The sequence below is a fragment of the Schistocerca americana genome, chromosome 4 (genome assembly GCF_021461395.2).
Source record: "Schistocerca americana isolate TAMUIC-IGC-003095 chromosome 4, iqSchAmer2.1, whole genome shotgun sequence".
Classification (NCBI taxonomy): domain Eukaryota; kingdom Metazoa; phylum Arthropoda; class Insecta; order Orthoptera; family Acrididae; genus Schistocerca; species Schistocerca americana.
Window position 1 is genome coordinate 491,362,516 of NC_060122.1, and position 21,154 is coordinate 491,383,669.

General features: G+C 38.1%; 1 protein-coding gene across 1 annotated transcript in view; it reads right to left on the minus strand.

Annotated features, from left to right (window-relative positions):
* Positions 1-1,032: 1,032 nt before the first annotated feature.
* LOC124612822 (cleavage and polyadenylation specificity factor 73) overlaps positions 1,033-21,154 on the minus strand; it is an 86,579-nt gene continuing 66,457 nt past the window's right edge. Inside the window, exons 12-15 of the mRNA XM_047141243.1 lie at positions 14,494-14,678; positions 14,180-14,308; positions 11,013-11,135; positions 1,033-1,149 (exon numbers count right to left, since the gene is read on the minus strand). Of these exons, the coding sequence (XP_046997199.1) occupies positions 1,045-1,149; positions 11,013-11,135; positions 14,180-14,308; positions 14,494-14,678 (542 nt within the window). The 3' untranslated portion in view covers positions 1,033-1,044. The remainder of the gene's footprint in view (positions 1,150-11,012; positions 11,136-14,179; positions 14,309-14,493; positions 14,679-21,154) is intronic.

A 21,154-nucleotide genomic window follows, 5' to 3' on the forward strand; every position in this document is an offset into this window, starting at 1 on the left:
TCAGCTGAATAATAAACATAACAGTACAACACATTGCACAGATGTTTAGCAGAAGACAGGCACAAAAAGAAGAACAGTAGCTTGTCTTCTGAACTTATTTTCTTCTACAGACTAAACCACTGACAAAAAATACAGACAGAACTACCTTACCTGTATTGTAGCACCAGGACAACACAGCTGTGTGGTCTGCAGAATAATCAGAGTTACTATTCAGTACCCCTACTATGTAGTGAATGGTTATCTTGACTCATTCCATGATCTGTATTCCACTTTGGGTACTCCAATATCATGAAATTAAATGTACAGTATGTTGTGTCAATATATTTACACAGCACACTATCATTCTTACCAACAGAATATCACAATTTTACGCAATTTGGGAAAACCCTATTTGTGAGACCAAACTGTATAATTTTATAAGCAAAAATTTCTTACAACTTTGATCAAAATGATTTCATCTGTATCATATAGTGTAATAACGATGTATTGCATAAGTATTTATTTGAAAGTAAATAAATTTTACAATACAAACAGATAAAAAGAAATGCAATTTTTTTCCAGAAAAGGGGGGAGGGACATAAGCAGCAGTAACACAATTTATGTTAAAGACTAAAAAAAAAACCACTAAACGGAATGATCCTACTTAGTAGTTTTGACACCTACACAATGAATAGCCTAAAACAAAGGGGGAAAAAAATTAAAAGAATGGTGCCACGTCAGTTGAAACAATTTGCTTACAATCTGGGCCTACCTAACTTATATTTTTTCTCGGTTTCCAAATGATTTTCTACCCCCCCCCCCCCCCCCCTCCCGCTTACTTACTTACTTAAACCTCTCCTGTATGCTGTTTTTCTTTCTCTTTGTTCTTGAGTCCCCTGCTTTGCATTCAAACCTTTTTTATAACACTTTACTTTTCATGTAATGGCAGGTATTCTTATATTTTTCTGCATTTCAATTCAAATGAAGTTATTTCTTCTGTTGTGCTGTGTTAACAATAAAATTATAATTTTCATAATGAATTACAAATGAAAGTTTCATGAACAGCTATGTTTTATTTTCAGTCTTGGGAGGCGCCAGAGATTGATACAGTTTTGTTACAGCTGTCTGGACGATCTGTTGGAATGTTTCATCTTCTTCACAGACCACATCCTAAAATGAAAAGAAATGCTGAGTAATAAGCACTAGCACTGAACTATAAATGCTGTACCAAAATTATTAATTATAACACACACACACACACACACACACACACACACACACTGGTGTGTGCGCAAACACAACGAGGAAAGGGAAGAGGGGGGTGGGGGTGGGGGGAAGGGGGTGGAAGGAGAGGAACTCAGAAAAATTTGTCACATTACCCATTTACAAAAACTGTTCACAATATGGTCACTCTTAATCACATTTTTAAATGTTGTACTGTTGATAAATGCACATAAAAATCACCCTTCTAATCACCATCTTCAAAGATATTAATGTTTGCTTCATTAACTGTATACATTTTTTCCCAACACCCTATTTCCCAAGTATGTTGTCCTCAATAGCATCCAGAAGATTGGAAAAGAGCACGTTTTGAAACCTTTGATGATATAATCTGGCAATACTGTGCACCATGAAGAGAGTATTCATTCACACGTGATACCAAGTGACAGATTTTTAATATTGTCAGATGGAGTGGGTGCATGATCCCCTTCTAAAAAACAAATGGAATAGTGTTTTCCCATAGTCTCTAAAAGGCTTGTTTACAACCACATCATGCACCTGCAGTTTTGAAGTCATGTCTTCAGAGTCTGGTCTGTATTCAGTGCAGCAACTTTATTATTTACCTTGGATGTGAGGCAACCTTTGAAGGAATTTGACAAGGAATCACTAACCATTTTGGGAAACTTTCCTTGGTTTCCTCTCGCAGAAGTAACTGCTAACAGCATGGTTACTTTTTGTTTATTGTTTCCCAATGAGAATCTTTTCACCCTCACGTTCCTGTCAGCTCACCTGTGGGCAGGTGCAGCCAGTATAGCTAACTGTCAGGTAGCTTTACTCACCTGCCCACATGTCAACTACATGTCCACATCTGTACAATGCTGCCAGTGGGGTGGGCACAGTAGCTGGTACAACCTAGTGTAGTGGGTAAGAGTGTTGCCACTGTATTTGGACAATATCCCTCTGGAAGTTGATACGTTTCTCAGTAAAATTTTCTAGCATTCTCCAACAGTGCAGAAGGTAGTTGGTTAGAGAGGTCACTTCTAGCGTGAACATGTACGCCGACCGATACTCCCACAGAATTCTGCCTGTGATATGTTTAAACTGTTTGCACTTCTCATGGCCTTTAACTGGATTATGTATCAGTTTGCAACTTTCTTTTTATCTTGGACAAAGGAAAGAATCTGTATTCAAGTCCACGATATTTCTCAGCTTCTGAGCCTCTTTCATATTTCCTTAAAGTTTGCAGCTTATTCTCCAATACAATCAACTCTACTCATTAGACTAATCCAAACCATACTTCTTGTCAGCTTATCTATATGCTGCATAATGAATAACTGTACGTCTGAAATTTGCACCATGACTGTGCCCAATCCAAAGCTTGTTGATGACTTTCTTTCAGTGTTACTTCTCATTAGAGAAGTTTCTAGGACATGACAATACAACAGTATTTGAAGGGTAATGCAGATAAGCTGCAAACTAATTTTTTGTGGTTAAATTCTGGGTAAAAAAGTGAGGTAATTTTGAGACAGAAAGGCACCTTAAAAACGATCAATGATGATATACGTTAGGAATTACTCAGAGAAGCAGAAAATCAAACAAATGGATCATTGCCTGGGATGAAAGATATAATTAGGTCTGTACTGAAAATGAAATGGAGGGGAGAAAATAGGTAGCCAGTAACCAAGTAGTTTTTGTTACGTTCCAAGAGATAAGAAAAGAAGACAATCAAAGATAAGTGGATGATGTTAGAAAAAATGCAGGACCAAAAATGGATGTCTATAGCTAAAGATAATAGTGCCTGGAAAACTCCGAAGCAGGCCTTTATCCTGCAGCGGATGTTAAAACGATAAAGATGATGATGACGATGTCATGGATCATTAAATACATCAAACAAATATGATGAACGTAATCACTTCTTTAAAAAAAATAAAGTTGTGTAGATACGCAAACAAAAATTTCAGGCAGTGATGACATGAAATATACAAAGACAGATGCTGAACAGATAATATCTGTGATGCCCACAAAAATATTTTATATTCATAACATCCTTTTTAACTTTGATGATTAAGATCTTGGCATGCTGACCAACTGTGACCTGCACCAGTACGATACAAGGCAAAAGTTCAGATACCATGTAAATAGCCACAGAACAGCTTTATATGAAAAAAAAAAAAAAACGCACTTCATGCTGGGCTGAAGCTAGCCAATGCCCTACCAAAAAGTCTCACAACCCTTCCTACTAACAAATTAAAAGATCAGCTAAAAAGAATTCTAATTGAAAACCCTTTTTATTCCCTAGATGAGTATTATATCTGTATGAAAAGTGCATCATAAGTATGTCAAGCTCATAGTTTTAAGTAACCTACAACTAATATAATGTCGATAAAAACAATATTTGTAATATTGTGATTGTATACGAACAAATGTAAAATCCATCAAAATGTAAAATTTATTAATACTTACAAATCTTTAGTTTGTAATTTATAAACTGACGTATTCAGAAGAATAATCTGTATGATGTCCTGAAACTGTATTATTTCTAGGGATTGTATTTGATTATTCAATGTTGAATAAATATTATTATTATTATTATTATTAAGAATTTGGCATGCTGACTACAAAGTGTGAGCTTAAACAAGTATCACGTACTGTGTCTACCAAGAATAGTTATCTGATGTCTCTTTCAAAAATCTACAGCTTAACCAGTAATATAATTAGAACTGAACACGACAATAGCAGACATCATTAAAAATAGTGATTCACTAATCCTTTTGAAGGTATCAAATAACTGTTTCATACCATCCTTTAGTAAAAAAAAGTTATGACAAGATAGCAAGATAATTTATGTGGTCAAAAGTCTTCAAACACTTCACATAAAAAATATGAGCAATATAATACTATGCCTCTGTATATAATACAGAAAGAACTATCCAACATAATAGACTGATTTTTTGTAAGAATAATTGAATTAGAATTTTTTATGATTGAAGGAATTCACAAGTTCATGCATTCTGTCAGAGAAATTTGACAAAAACTGTATGTGCTCCACTCCACTGTTAGTTAGCTTACTTTTGCAATGTGAAAGCATTGGTGAATAATTACATATAATGTGGCAGGTCTAAAAATTTAAATGATGGGGAATGTATAACTCAAAGTGCACTTTATGAGCCAATCAAGTTTCCTATTGCAGAAGACACTAGCAGCTCAGTTACAAAGGTTAGTGACAGAATGGTCCATCAACAGGTGTGACTTAAAATAGGACATATAATACCACTATTGTTTCACAAACGCGATAAAAGAAAATCTTATGGAGTGGTAATCACAATAAATGATGATACACTCATAATGAACAGTATTTATCTTTGTGTTTCATGAGAGTAACGAAATTTGGTGGCATTGGCTTGATGACCTGGAGTTGTTCTTCCTGGTTTGGGTTTGGATGATTCCTATTGCTTGAACGAAAAATATTATAAACATTTATGACAGTAGCCTGCTCCTCACATTGAGGTAACAGTTTCTGATCATACTTTTTTCTCTTTCAAAATAATGATATTCCTACAGGGTGGAAAAAAAGTGACAAACTACGGCATGCACACACTTTACTCAACATGTAAATGTCACTACAGATATTTGGATTCAGGTTATGACATGTTCGATATGCCCACTATCATTGGTGATGATGTAGTGCTGATGAGCAGTGAAATTCTGCACACCCGCTGACACGTTGGAACACCGATGCTGTCGATGGCTTCCTGAATGACTGTTTTCAGCTCAGCAATGGTTTTGGGATTATTGCTGTACACCTTGTCTTTAAAATAGCCCCACAAAAAGGAGTGGTATGTATTCAGATCTGGAGAATATGGCAGAGGCCTATGGGTACCCCAGAGCCAGAATGCGGTCCCCAAAGTGCTCTTCCACAACATCAAACACTCTCCTGCTTCGATGGGGTTGAGCTCCGTCTTGCATGAAACACATCTTGTCGAAATCAGGGTCGCTTTGGATAACGGGGATGAAATAATATTCCAGAACCTTCATGTGCCATTCCGTAGTCACCATTCCATCAAGGAATATCACACTGACTATTCCGTAACTGGATACTGCAGACTACACTGTCACCCACTGAGGTTGAAGAAACTTCTCGATCGCGAAATGCGAATTCAGTCCCCCACATGCACCAATTTCACTTACTTGACGAACTCATCGAAATGAAAGTTGGCTTCGTCACTGAACCAAACCATATTTGCATCGAAATCCTGTTTGTCAATTCTGTGGACAGTACTGTGGGTGAAACACAACCACTGTTCCATGGCCCTGGGGCTTAATGGCTGATGGGGTTGAATTTCGTATGGGAAGAGATGCAGGTATTCAACAACAATTTGTCGCAGTGACTCCCGGCTGATTCACACCTGTTGTGCAGCTCGTCTGGTTTGAAACACAGTGTATTTCTTCTTGATGTTTTCAAGCATTTTCACCCTTTTTGGACGACTGATGTTGCCAACACTGTCACGATGAACACCACCCGTTCTCTCAAACTTGTGAATCAAATTCTTGATTGTTAGCACACTTGAACCAGTTGCCTTCAGCTTGAACTCAGTCGCAAACTTCCTTTGAGCTGCAATGGGGCTGTTATTGCTTGCATTATAGGCTAGGCCTTCATGAGTGCTATATGCTCGGACACACTGCACCGTGACATTTTCATGTGCAAATGGCTGACAACAATAAGGGATGCGCACATGCGCATATGAATTCACATCATGCCCCGTGGCCAGTGCAGTTTGATGCTCTAATGCAAGCTGTTCTTAAGGTATGACGATTTTATTTAATATAGTATGTTAATAAAGCAAGCTTTACTGCATTACAATTCAAAGAAAATCAGATGGCAGGATGTATATGCAGACAAGGAAAACAAATTCCCATATTTATTCTGTTAAAAATATACTTTTCCCCAAATGAGAAACACATTTTCCTGGCTGAAAATACACATTTTCTTGGCTGGAAATACAGTTTTTCCCAGATGAAAGTATGCTTTTTTCCAGATGAAAATACACTTTTTCCCGTGTGAAAATATACTTTTTCCCATGTGAAAACACACTTTTTTGTGGGTGAAAATACACTTTTTCCATAATAAGTGACAGTGCACTTTCACTTAGAACTGTAAAACTTATCAATCCTTTGAATGGTAAAGGTTTTATACACCAACATTGAACTTCCCAGTATTAAAGCTGGCTACTGGAAAGATCTTTGGTGCACAGCAACATGCACATTGCATATTTTCGTATTACAAAATTATAAATATGAATACCACCAAGCACAGCAAATTAGTTTCCAAAGTATCGAAATAGAAACTGCAATGCACTTTTGTCAGCCAATCATAGCTCACATCACGTGATCTCACCAGCCAATGGCAGAAGATTTTCAGAGTATAGGACACATGACGTAGTCAGTCCAACGCCGCGCAAACTGCTGCAAGGCACCTTAGAGTGCGCAGTTACCCTGCGCGGGAAAAATTAAAAGCTCTTACATTATGTCATAAAAGAAACAAAACACCAAAGAATATTCCAAGAGTATCAGAATTTCGTAAACCAAAGTAAAATGCATATTTTGGCTTATATTGCACATTTGTATGTTCAGGCTGACAATGAAGAAGGCCCCTACCTGGTGTTAAGCTTTTCAGTGCGGCTTTTGGGATGCCAATTTCCTTAGAGTACCAGTACTGTGTTAGCTCATGTTTGGTTCTTTATTATAGCATAATGCCATATGTGACAGAAGAGGAAAACATGCACTCGAATTTCAGTGAACAGTTGAAACCAGACAATAGTGTGACCTGAAACACTAATTGACTGCCTCTGTGCGGAAGAGTAATAAAAGCCAAATTTATCTAGCAAACCAACAAAACAAATTCATTGTTCTGCAAGGCGATCACTGCTTGGTTGCCAAAAATGAAAATTGCACAACTGAAACTAATAACGTATGTTGGTCATTTTAACTCACTTGATATCTCTCAGCCACAGAAATCCATTTTGTTTTCATTCCACGTGAGCATTGTAAATGAAAACAGCAAAACCACAAAACGTAAACATGGGTCATGTGGAGACCACCGCCCACTGCAACTCAGACTGCTCTGGACACGTGCAAATCAGGCACCTTGGGCATAGCAGGAAAATTTTTCTGGGTGGCATCTGGCTGCTTGCTGCTACTTCTTATACAGCTAACAGCCATACTTCCAGTAGCCAAAAGTAGGAGAAGGCAGTGCTCATACACGACTTCAGCTCTGTGCATGCGCACGAACCCACTGCAACTCCTCAAACGAACCTAATTTAAAGAGTCGTGACATCACACTCATCAAAAGCAGTTTGCTGTTACAAAAGCCTTCACCCTAATGCCTTTGACACATTTTGCTGTCAACAGATGCTTGTGTGTGCACTATGTTTTGTTGGTGTAAATGGTGCACTTTATTTGCAACTTGTTTTATTTTGATGTTTTCTCTCATTTATGTTTTACTGCTGCAGTATTATTCTGCAGTAGCAGGCTAAAGTACAATTCTTCGTTAGAGTATTAGTTCTTACCAGTCAAAAAATTACAAAAATTTAACAGAGAACTAAAATAATGAAAAGTTCCTTGAATTCTAAAAAATTCCCACGGCATACAACTTGGATGGATATGCTGGATTGCCTTCAGAGAAGAATCTTATAAAACATCATCTTGGATGAACTAGAGTGTTAGTAGTATGTCAATTATCCAGCCTCTGACCACAATTACAGAAAAATTTGTAGAGGAACACGTGGCTTTACCTATCAATCTGTGTCACTGAGTGAGTGCACATAATAACGCAAAATAAAGCATCTAGCTATTGTAGATACGTTTATATGCACTAAAATATTCAATTATTTTGAAGTTTTATATGTGTATTCATTAGTTTACTAATACTGAGTATGAAGGGGCGATCTGTGTTTGCTTTCTTAGGAGAAGCAAACTTCTTAGCCAAGATCGCAATAAAATACTGTATTGTGGATGACCGGTTTCGGTAAAAGCTAAGAAGTTTTTTATCTCCTAAGAAATATGTGCATTCTTCAATGCTGAAATAAAAAAGAGAATTTGTTACAGGCAATATAATGTATCTCCAGCTGTACAAACTTCATTCTTATTAACATAGTACACAAGGGGCAGTCAATAAGTAATGCAACACTGCCCCGCAAAAAACAGGTTGGTTTTATTGAGGATTCCAATACACCATATTATTCCCCGCTCTTTTGGCTACAAAACCCTTTTTTCGAACATAATCTTCATTCAATCAATGGCCGTACACTACCCTTCTGGGAGAGCCTGTATGCTCACATGGCACCACTCTACTGGTTGATGTCAGCGCCAACATCTCGCTGCATCAATAACCTCCCCATCATCCATATTCTGTTCCTTTGGACTGCATCCTTCATTAGGCCTAACAGATGGAAGTCGGCAGGTGTGAGATCTGGGCCGTAGGGTGGATGAGGAAGAAGTTTTATGTGCTCCTCTTGGGTGCACAAACTTGTGTGAGGCCACGCATTATCATGGGGAAGGAGAGTCCATTTGCATTTTTGTAGCGATGAACACACTGAAGTCGTTTCTTCAATTTCCTGAGGGTAGCATAATACACTTCAGAGCTGACTGTTGCGCCATGAGATAGGACATCAAATAAAATAACCCCTTCAAGAGTTCCACACAATGGTTGCCATGACTCTACAGCCTGAGGGTGCAGTTTTGAACTTTTTCTTTGGATGAGAGAGAGTCTGGGGCCACTCCATATATTGCTGTTTTGTTTTCAGTTCAAAGTGATGAACCCCTGTTTCATCACGTGCGACATGTTCAACAAAAAAAATTTCCATCATCAGCCTCTTAGCATGCAAGCAATTTCACAGATGATACTTCTTTGCTCTTTATGGTCTTCTGTTAGGCAGCAAGGAATTTAGAGGATGCACACCTCTCAGTATCCCAACTGGTGGAAAAGTGTGTCAGCACTACCAACAGAGATGTCCAGTTGTGCTACGAGGTGTTTGGTTATGATTTGTCAATCACCTCAAATGAGAGAGTTCACACGTTACAACACTGCAGGAGTCACTGTGGCCAGCCAGCATACAGTAGATCAGACAGGTTTGTGCACCCTTGTTGCAATGATGCATGTTCAGAAAGTAAGTGAATGTGACCACAGCGGGCTGTGGTTTTTGTTTTTTTGAGGGCTGGCACCATTGAATGGTGAGGGAACATGATAGTAAGTGAACTCACACTGTAGTGTCCATTTGCGTGAAAGATGTCGGCAAAAACTTCCACCAAGTGCAAGCCACATGCTGTGATCCGCTTCCTACTCATGTATGGAATAACACCGATCAAAATTTTTTCACAAGTCAAAACAGTTTATGACAAATGTGTTGTTATAAACAAAACAAGTCTGTTTAAGTGGTTTAGGGAGCTTAGTGGAGGTAGAACATATGATCATGATGACCAGAGGAGTGGAAAACATTCCATTTTAAAGGATGAGTTGCTGCGAAAAATTGAGGAAACCAATTGTGAAGGCCACCACTTGACAGTGTATGAAATTTCTGTGATGTTTCCACAACTCTCCAGAACTCTCTTATACGAGACACTCACAGAAACGGGAAACACTAGGATACTGGAAAAAGTGAGCAAGATAGGTACCAAAACAGCTGACAGTGTAGAACAAAAAAAAATCGAATCAATAGTGTCAGAGTTTCTCGAGAGACCTGAATTGGACGGTGAGAATTTTCGGAGCTCTACTGCGACTGGAGACGAAATGTGGCTCATTACATGCCTGAGACAAAAAGACAGTTGCCGCAGTGGCGTCACACCAATTCCCCATCTGCCAAGAAATTCAAAACCACAATTTTGGGCCATAAAATCATGGCCTCAGTGTTTTGGGACTGAAAAGGCATAGTTTTGCTCAAATTTCTGCTTTATGAGGAGACCATCAATATTCAATGCACAATGGTACTGTGAGACCTATAAAAAAAACCTCAAAAGGAGCATTCAAAACAAAAGGAGGGGAATACTGACAAGAGCAGTGTGCCTGTTGCACGACAACGCCCATCCTCATGCGGCCTTAGCCACCAAGTCACTCTTGGACTCATTCAATTGGGATGTTTTGAACTACTCCCCATATTTCTCAGGTGCAGAAATAGGTTCTGAAGTGGGAACAGAAATTGTTGGAAGAGTTCTTTGAGGAGGGGATTAAAAGGTTGTGCCATGATTCACCATGTGCCTTGAACGGGATGATAATTACGTGGCAAAGTAGTCAACAAGTATATCAACAATATCCTGTAATTTCTTTAAAACAACACACAATTGCCAAAAACAAAACAAAGAATTGCAGACGAGTTTAAGAGTAGTTATGTAATACAGGCGTGCACAATGTGCACAGGATGAGTCTTTTTTATGGTGGATTATAAAACATTGAATACATCAACTGGTAGCCTTCGCTAAAAATGAAGGACTACTACAAAGATTTAGTTTTTTTTCTCTCTGTCCAAAGCAAGAAAATTACCGTGTATCCTGATGTTCCGAGTCTACCATCATGTGCACTAATGACGTATTTAATACAAATAATTGCTTGTTTCACAAACAACAAATGAATCTCAAAGATGATTCTACTGGTGTGTGCGTGTCTGAACACTTGACACACAACCATAAAAGCACTGACAATCTGATAAACCATAAAAAAGAAATGTAAATAGAAACAATGTGTTTTAGTGAATCACCACTCATTATTTTTGTTAATAACTACAAAGTATTTTATGCATCAGTTGAATAAGGATTTTACTTACCAAGTTTACAAGATCTATATTAGCTTTCCTTCCATCAACTGTCACATAAAGCTTTTCCCCTTTAAATATCTTGGGGACAGAATCTTCTCCAAACATTTCTTGCAGCATTTCTATCAGGCATTCCTATAAAAATAATGGATACTTTGACATATCAGAACCAGAACTTTACTATCCCATTAAATACAAATGAAATTTGCAATGGAGGACACCTGCCAAAATCTATAATTTTTTATTAAACTACTATAGTCATTGAAAAAATTTCTTACAGATTAATATGAAATGCTGATGCACAGAAAACAAAGTACAGTATCATATGTGGAAATTTTACATTATCGAGTGGAAATTCCTATAAGTAATAGAAGCATTTAGTACATTGTTATGTGCCTTCTCCAGTGTCCCTAGCTCCATACAGCGAACATTACTTCCATTTAGTTTATAACAGATTTTTTCCAGGAAAATGTATTGTGAAATCTGAGCTTAGGGCTTTAATACAGGGAGAGAAAGAAACTTATTGTAATATCTGGTTTCATAGGTGGAAATATTTTTTTTTCAAATAAATTTGGGTTTTGGTGAACAAAGCAAATTAGCACAAAAATATACATGGAAGGAACACTAAATTTGTTCTTAACTCTCCATAAGACAGAGATTTAGGAACCAGGTTTTAAATTGTAAGACATTTCCAGGGGCAGATGTGGACTCTGACCACAATCTATTGGTTATGACCTGTAGATTAAAACTGAAGAAACTGCAAAAAGGTGGGAATTTAAGGAGATGGGACCTGGATAAACTAAAAGAACCAGAGGTTGTACAGAGATTCAGGGAGAGCATAAGGGAGCAATTGACAGGAATGGGGGAAACAAATACAGTAGAAGAAGAATGGGTAGCTTTGAGGGATGAAGTAGTGAAGGCAGCAGAGGATCAAGTAGGTAAAAAGACGAGGGCTAGTAGAAATCCTTGGGTAACAGAAGAAATATTGAATTTAATTGATGAAAGGAGAAAATATAAAAATGCAGTAAATGAAGCAGGCAAAAAGGAATACAAACGTCTCAAAAATGAGATCGACAGGAAGTGCAAAATGGCTAAGCAGGGATGGCTAGAGGACAAATGTAAGGATGTAGAGGCCTATCTCACTAGGGGTAAGATAGATACTGCCTACAGGAAAATTAAAGAGACCTTTGGAGATAAGAGAACGACTTGTATGAATATCAAGAGCTCAGATGCAAACCCAGTTCTAAGCAAAGAAGGGAAAGCAGAAAGGTGGAAGGAGTATATAGAGGGTCTATACAAGGGCGATGTACTTGAGGACAATATTATGGAAATGGAAGAGGATGTAGATGAAGATGAAATGGGAGATACGATACTGCGTGAAGAGTTTGACAGAGCACTGAAAGACCTGAGTCGAAACAAGGCCCCCGGAGTAGACAATATTCCATTGGAACTACTGACGGCCGTGGGAGAGCCAGTCCTGACAAAACTCTACCATCTGGTGAGCAAGATGTATGAAACAGGCGAAATACCCTCAGACTTCAAGAAGAATATAATAATTCCAATCCCAAAGAAAGCAGGTGTTGACAGATGTGAAAATTACCGAACTATCAGCTTAATAAGTCACAGCTGCAAAATACTAACACGAATTGTTTACAGACGAATGGAAAAACTAGTAGAAGCCAACCTCGGGGAAGATCAGTTTGGATTCCGTAGAAACACTGGAACACGTGAGGCAATACTGACCTTACGAGTTATCTTAGAAGAAAGATTAAGGAAAGGCAAACCTACGTTTCTAGCATTTGTAGACTTAGAGAAAGCTATTGACAATGTTGACTGGAATACTCTCTTTCAAATTCTAAAGGTGGCAGGGGTAAAATACAGGGAGCGAAAGGCTATTTACAATTTGTACAGAAACCAGATGGCAGTTATAAGAGTCGTGGGACATGAAAGGGAAGCAGTGGTTGGGAAGGGAGTAAGACAGGGCTATAGCCTCTCCCCGATGTTGTTCAATCTGTATATTGAGCAAGCAGTAAAGGAAACAAAATAAAAATTCGGGGTAGGTATTAAAATTCATGGAGAAGAAATAAAAACTTTGAGGTTCGCCGATGACATTGTAATTCTGTCAGAGACAGCAAAGGACTTGGAAGAGCAGTTGAATGGAATGGACAGTGTCTTGAAAGGAGGATATAAGATGAACATCAACAAAAGCAAAACAAGGATAATGGAATGTAGTCTAATTAAGTCAGGTGATGCTGAGGGAATTAGATTAGGAAATGAGGCACTTAAAGTAGTAAAGGAGTTTTGCTATTTGGGGAGCAAAATAACTGATGATGGTCGAAGTAGAGAGGATATAAAATGTAGGCTGGCAATGGCAAGAAAAGCGTTTCTGAAGAAGAGAAATTTGTTAACATCCAGTATTGATTTAAGTGTCAGGAAGTCATTTCTGAAAGTATTCGTATGGAGTGTAGCCATGTATGGAAGTGAAACATGGACGATAAATAGTTTGGACAAGAAGAGAATAGAAGCTTTCGAAATGTGGTGCTACAGAAGAATGCTGAAGATTAGATGGGTAGATCACATAACTAATGAGGAGGTATTGAATAGGATTGGGGAGGAGAGAAGTTTGTGGCACAACTTGACCAGAAGAAGGGATTGGTTGGTAGGACATGTTCTGAGGCATCAAGGGATCACCAATTTAGTATTGGAGGGCAGCGTGGAGGGTAAAAATCGTAGAGGGAGACCAAGAGATGAATACACTAAGCAGATTCAGAAGGATGTAGGTTGCAGTAGGTACTGGGAGATGAAAAAGCTTGCACAGGATAGAGTAGCATGGAGAGCTGCATCAAACCAGTCTCAGGACTGAAGACCACAACAACAACAATGAATAATGAGAATATTATGAAAACAATAGATTGCTACTCTCCACGTTGCAGAAATGCTGAGTTGCAGACAGGCACAACAATGATACTGTCAAACAAGTAAACTTTTGGCCAAAATGGCCTTCATCAGAATTAGACAAAACACACACACACACACACACACACACACACACACACAGACACAGAGAGAGAGAGAGTGTGTGTGCGTGTGTGTGTGTGTGTGTGTGTGTGTGTGTGTGTGTGTGTGTGTGTGTGTGTGAGGGCGTGCGCAAGTGTGCAAGTCCACTTTTCAATCCTTACCTTGAAGTGCATTCTATCCATCTTTGCTTGAAGGGGGAAATACGTTGACGAGGATTCCAAGGTTTCTGCTTGTAAAACTGCAGTAAGAACAGCATCAGCATACATATCATTAACTGGAGTTGCAAGCCACTAAAAAAAAAAGAAAACAATATTATCAAACATTATGCACAATCTGTAGCGAACGTAAATCACTCGAGATAATATTTCACAAATGAGAGTGTTATTGCAAAGGTTTGACTTAATTATGGAAAACGAAATTGCCTTTATCAACCATAAATATGTCAAATAGTAGTTTATGATGAACTTAAAATTACCTCAAGTGTAATTATTTTGTTTTCCAACGTGAGTTCCACAGCCTGAAATATGCGGAACTTCTTCTCCTCTAGTATCTCAATATTGCCTGCCGTTTGCGTTAAAAGATGCCTGAGGACAGGCAAGGACCCAGAGTAGTGCACACTCTGGCGCTGCATAACTTGACTCATACTCATGTCTGTATACTCTGCAATATTTGAAAAACTTTATAGCAAAAAGGGAATAAAAATCCTTAATATTACAGGACAACTACTTTTATTTTTAAGTCTTTTATAAAAAGAGCTGCCGACACAAATTCTCTTTCACCCATTTTGTTCTTGAATGCAAACAAAAGATTTGTTGTGCACCTTTTTTTATTCATATTATTGAACATATTTTAAAACTAAACTAACATAAGTTATTAACGGAATTTTGTTTTTCAGAATATCTCCAAATAATCAGGGTCTATCCAGCAAGAGACATGGGAGGACACACACACACACACACACACACACACACACACACACACACACACACACACAGAGAGAGAGAGAGAGAGAGAGAGAGAGAGAGAGAGAGAGAGAGAGAGAGAGAGAGAAATTATATACATATCTTTGCAAACAGGTCTCACCTAACACACAGATATATTAATTTGGTATCAATTTGATGAAAGCCGACATTTAATATATACTGATTTGTACTACGTGTACCCAGGCTTTGCTAACACTTTAGACAAAATGGACATGCCTGCTAGAGTCTGTAACAACAGAAATTTCTTTTCTATGACACGAAGTGCTATCGTGTGGACTTTCAGGCCACATATGAACAGAGTGTTATCAGACATAATGTAAGAGATGTGGAAGAATGTGACACTGAGAGTGAGACCATAGAAGTAAAGATCACAATGGGAAAGGACGGAATACAAATAATCAGACAGTAAATGGCAATGGCAGCTCCAAGTCCGCCAAGTGGCACTCCCAGTCAATTTTAACACTGCAAAAATGTACGCAAATGCAGAATGTTGCTCGATTGGTATAGTAAAGGATTGGAAGCTTAGAATTTTGTTAGACACAAGTTCTCATGTACCTGTGGTAAGTCTGAACCTCATGGAAAATAACCCATGAAATGGGTTATGTGGAGTTTGGGGTAATGATTTACAGTTGCTAGGCTCAGTGATATTAAGGTTTTATGTGAGAACAAAGCATTTCTGGGAAAAGATGGACTTTTGTTCCATATAGGTTAAGAGTATAGTGCAAATCTAGGGCCAGATTGCCTATATAAGCATCACGTTAAAACTGGTCATGGTCAACGCATGGTAGAACTCAAAGGGGAGCATTGTTCCATATGCAAGATTCAACAGCAGGAGAAGAAGAAGCAACCACCTTATCTCCTCAGTCACCAGGTGCCACAACAGTGCCTCCAGACACCATAACAGCAGTTACATCAACTCCTCTAGTAGCAGCTTCATCTACAATATCATCACAAGGAGGGAAGAGTAGGTATACAACAGTACATGTGCTACCACTCCAAGTGAACAATTTTTTAGTAAAAGGCAACAAGAGGCAGAAATCCAAAAGATAAGCCCTGAAAAACGTTTGAAAACCAATCACCATAGTGTTCAGTGTGTTAGCAATAAGAGCATGGATCTTAAAATATGTTACCTTAACGTTCAAGGACTGAAAGATAAAGAACTTATCATAAATGAGTTTGGACTTGATAACCAGTTTGATATTTTTTGTCTGAGTGAACACTGGGCTAATGAGAATGAACTTGCAGTTGCCAAATTTGACAATTTTAGTATAGTAAATAGCTACTGTAGGAAAAAGCACATTAGAGGTGGTGTGGCAATTTATTCCAACCAGTCACTCAATTGTACAATAACCAAACTAGACCTAAATTCCTTGTGTGATGAACAGCACTTTGAAGTTACGGGTATAATCATTAATAGTCATAAGCTAATAGTAGTATCCATGTACAGATCACCAAAGGGAAGCATTAACATATTTTTAGAAAAAATGGACATGCTATTGAGTGAATTAAGTAATATTAAATGGCTACATTATGATATTGCAATAGGAGGTGATTTGAATGCTGATTTTGATGTTACTAAATGTAAGGGTAGTGTTGCAGATCTGGAAAACTTGCTAAGACAATACAATTTACATCATGTTAATAACAGGCCCACAAGAAACAAAGCATGTTTAGATAACATCTTTGTAAACTTCAAGACCACTGAAAACACATGCGAAGTTGTAGTGTTCCCATTCTCTGACCATGACTCCGTATCTCTAAATTATGCAAGTAAAATTCCCCTCAATAGGTGCAATACAAACAGACCTGTCCCAACAGTTGTGATTACCAGACCCATAACTGAGGATAAAATTAAAACATTTCGTAATTCCCTTGCTGACAGAGACTGGTTTGGCCATTGTAGTGTCGATGGACATTACACATCAAGTAATGATCTGCCAGCCAAAATAATATTTGATAGATTTTTTAATGCATTCTTGACCCTATTTAACCATAGTATTCCCATAAAAAAAATAAAAATAATGGACAGCAGCCACAAATCCAGATCTCAAAACAGACAAAATATATGGTACACTAAACAGCTGACAGATCTAAAGAAACAAGTTTTGTTACTGTACAACATATACAATAGTATGAAGTCTGACTGTGCCAAATCAGCCTATGTGGAATGCAGGAATGAATACAAAAAAGCCATCCTGCAAGCCAAAAAAAACCTACAATGCCAACAGCATACATAATTCCACCAATAAATGCAAAACTGCGTGGAAAGTAATTAACAGTGCTGCCAGAGATACTAAAAAAGACAAAATTAATATCCCACCACAAACACTCAATGAGTTTTTTATTAATTCAGTGAAAGAAATAGGAGACGCAATTATCAAACCAGACATTAGTCCATCAGAGTTACTCTCCCAAAATTGGGGTAGACAGTCACTAAATACAAGCATGGTAACCTTCTCCGAAGTATCGCCTAGATATGTACAAGGGGTCATAAAACAACTGAAATCATCTGATAGCTTAGATATAAATGGCATATCATCCAACCTGCTAAAAAAAGTGTGTGACTGCATTCTCTACCCCTTAACCCACTGTATAAACAAGTGCTTACTTGAGGGATATTTTCCTGATGAGTTAAAACTGTCTAGGATCGTCCCAGTATACAAAAAGGGAGATAAAGACTCTCCATCTAGCTACAGGCCTATTTCAATAGTACCCACATTCTCCAAGGTAATAGAATGCATCATGTACCAACAATTATCATCTCACTTTGAGAATCTAGGAATAATTAATGCTACACAATACGGGTTTAGGAAGAATCTGTCGACCATTGATGCAATCAACACGGTAGTCAGTTACATCCTCAAAGTTTTTGAGAACAAAGGCTTTGCTCAGGTCTCATTCTGTGACCTAAGCAAGGCCTTCGACTGTGTTGAGCACATGCCACTACTAGAGAAACTAGAATTCTACGGCATCAAAGAAAACAGTCTCAGACTATTAAAAGCTTATCTCAACAACCGTAAACAGGTAGTTTGTGTTGGTAAGGAAATGTCAAACATAGAAAATGTTAGAGTAGGTGTGCCTCAGGGATCTGTACTGGGGCCCTTCCTGTTTCTGATAATGATCAATGACCTCCCCTCGTTTATTAGATCCACCACTGTATTGTATGCAGATGATACGACTTTTCTCCATAGCAGTAACAGTCTTAATGATCTTAAAACCTGTGCTGAAAATACACTCACTCATGCAGCATATTGGTTCAGAGCAAATAGTTTCCTGCTAAATGAAAATAAAACTCAGCAGATAATCTTCACTCTAAGAGACAAGCCACTATCTGATGACCCTAGTTCTGTTAAATTCCTGGGAGTTTATTTAGACGAAAAGTTATCCTGGGGCCAACATGTAAACTATATTAGTAGTAAACTATCTAGAGTAATTTATTTATTAAGACAACTCAGAAATTGTGTACCTGAAACATACATCAGATCATCTTATTTTGCATTTTTCCAGAGTATAATATCCTATGGCATTATCTTGTGGGGTAACTGTAGTCATATACATGACATCCTATTATTGCAGAAGAAAGCCATTAGGATAATTACAAATTCTTCACATAAGGCTCACTGCAAACCCTTTTTTACTAAACAAAAAATTATGACTGTAATAAACCTCTATATATACAATGTCTTAATCTTTACGAAGAAGAACCTACAAGATGTGAAACGTAGAGAAAATGTACATTGTTACAACACAAGAAGCATCAAACACATATACACGCCTTACCACAGACTATCAAAATCAATAAATAGCTATGAAGTCACAGGGCACAAGCTATTTAATAAGCTGCCACATGCCATACAGGATCTTCCTGAACATACATTCAAAGAAAGACTGCATGAATGGTTTATTGCCCACCCATTCTATGATATCAATGAATTCTTCAACTGTAAAATGCAGTAATCTAACAGATGACCCACTGTACATTGATTGTAATATAAGCTAAAATATTTCAGTAGTCAATACCTTATCACACTGTATTATAAATTGTAACTTCATTTGACGTTGTCAATTGCTGTAATGGCCTAAAGACAATAAAATCTTTATTATTATTATTATTATTATTATTATTATTATGAGAAAACCTGCTGTCAGAGCCACATTGCCACACAGGTCATCCATCTCTCATGAAAGGTGGCTCAGTTAAACAGCATACACAACTGCTAAGAATCAATTTGCATGATAAAGTACCACACTGCAGATGAACTTAGGAATGGAACTACGTGTAAAAATATTGTGTTTTGTGGAACCACTAGAAGAAACTGAAGAGCTAGACAGAGCACAGGGTTTTGTGCACAGCAGCACTGTACACATACAGGAGCTACTTATAATGCTGGGACTGATCACATCATCAATTTGTCTAAGATATTATAACTGTATTATGTCAAAAAGTGGAGCATTTAAAATGGACAGAGGAGATTAATAACAGAGAAGTTACTGTCAGAATTCAAGGAACTATTTAATCCTCATGGCTCATTACCAGCAACCCAGGTAACACAGCACAGGATCCCAACTGGGAATTAATCACCTGTGTACTAAAGGCCATACAGAATGCCCCATCACTTACTATCGGTAATCCTGGCACTCATTAACAATAATCACACCAATGGTCTTTGGGTAGTGTCTCTGACTATTAATCAAAATGTCCTGAGTCCCAGGTTTGAGCCCTGCCTCTGCTTCAATTTTAAATAAAAATCAGCATTAGTCGCTGGAGATTTCCGGCATAAGAATTCACCCTCATTCTGCCAACAGCTTTCTCAAAGAGGGTTGATGAGCAGACACAGGTTCAGAACACTCTCTTGTCCACAGAGTGGGAAACTGCCTCTAAAGGTGGAAGAATCAGCAATGATGAACGTCATGAGGATGCAGAATGCCATGGAAACCACTGCACTAAAGACACATAATGTTTATCAACAGGACATGTGGCCTGTATCTGAAGAAGTGTCACAATGATCTCTACATTGGCAAGAGATTCCAGAATACTCCCCCATTCGGATATCCGGATGGGGACTGCCAAGGGGGAAGTGACCACAAGAAAAAGAGTGCATAACCAATGAAACTGTAACATTTTACAAGTTGGGGCGTAGGATGTCAGAAGCTTGAACATGCTTGGGAAGCTAGAAAACCTCAAAAGGGAAAGGCAAAGGCTCAGTCTAGATATAGTGGGGGTCACTGAAGTGAAATGGCAAGAAGACAAGGATTTCTGGTCAGATGAATATAGGGTAATATCAACAGCAGCAGAAAATGGTATAATGGGAGAAGGATTAATTATGAACAGGAAGAAAGTGCGTTACTGTGAACATTTCAGTGACACAATTGTTCTCATCAGAATCAACAGCAAACCCACATCAACAACAGTAGTTCACATATACATGCCAAATACGAGCATACTGAACGGGTGACTCAGTACGTAAAAGGAGGTGAAAGTCTAATAGTCATGTGGGACTGGAATGCGGTTGTAGGGGAAGGAGAAGAAGAAGGGGTTACAGGAGAATATGAGCTTGGTACTAGGAATGAGAGAGGAGAAAGACTAATCAATTGAGTTCTGTACTAAATTTCAGGTAGTAATAGCAAATAATCTGCTCAAGAATATAAGAGGAGAGGGTATACTTGGAAAAGGCCAGGAGATATGGGAAGATTTCAGTTAGATTACATCATGGTCAGACAAAGATTCTGAAATCAGATCCTGGGCTGTAATGCGTACCCATAAGCAGATATAGATTCAGATCACAATGTAGTAGTGAAGAAGAGTTGGCTGGCATTTAGCAGATTAGTCAAGAAGGATAAATGCGCACAGAACTGAGACACAAAAGTACTATGGAATGAAGAGATACACTTGAAGTTATCTGAGGCTACAGATACTGTGATAATGAATATTTCAGTAGGCAGTTCAGTTGAAGAGGAACGGTCCCCTCTACGAAAAAAAGGATATCACAGAGTTAGGAAGAAAGACATAGGTGCAAAGAAGATAACTGAGAAGAAACCATGTGGAACCAAAGAAATACTTCAGTTGATCTATGTAAGAAGGAAATATAAAAATGTTCAGGGAAGGTCAGGAACACAGAAATACAAGTCACTTAGGAATGAAATAAACAGGAA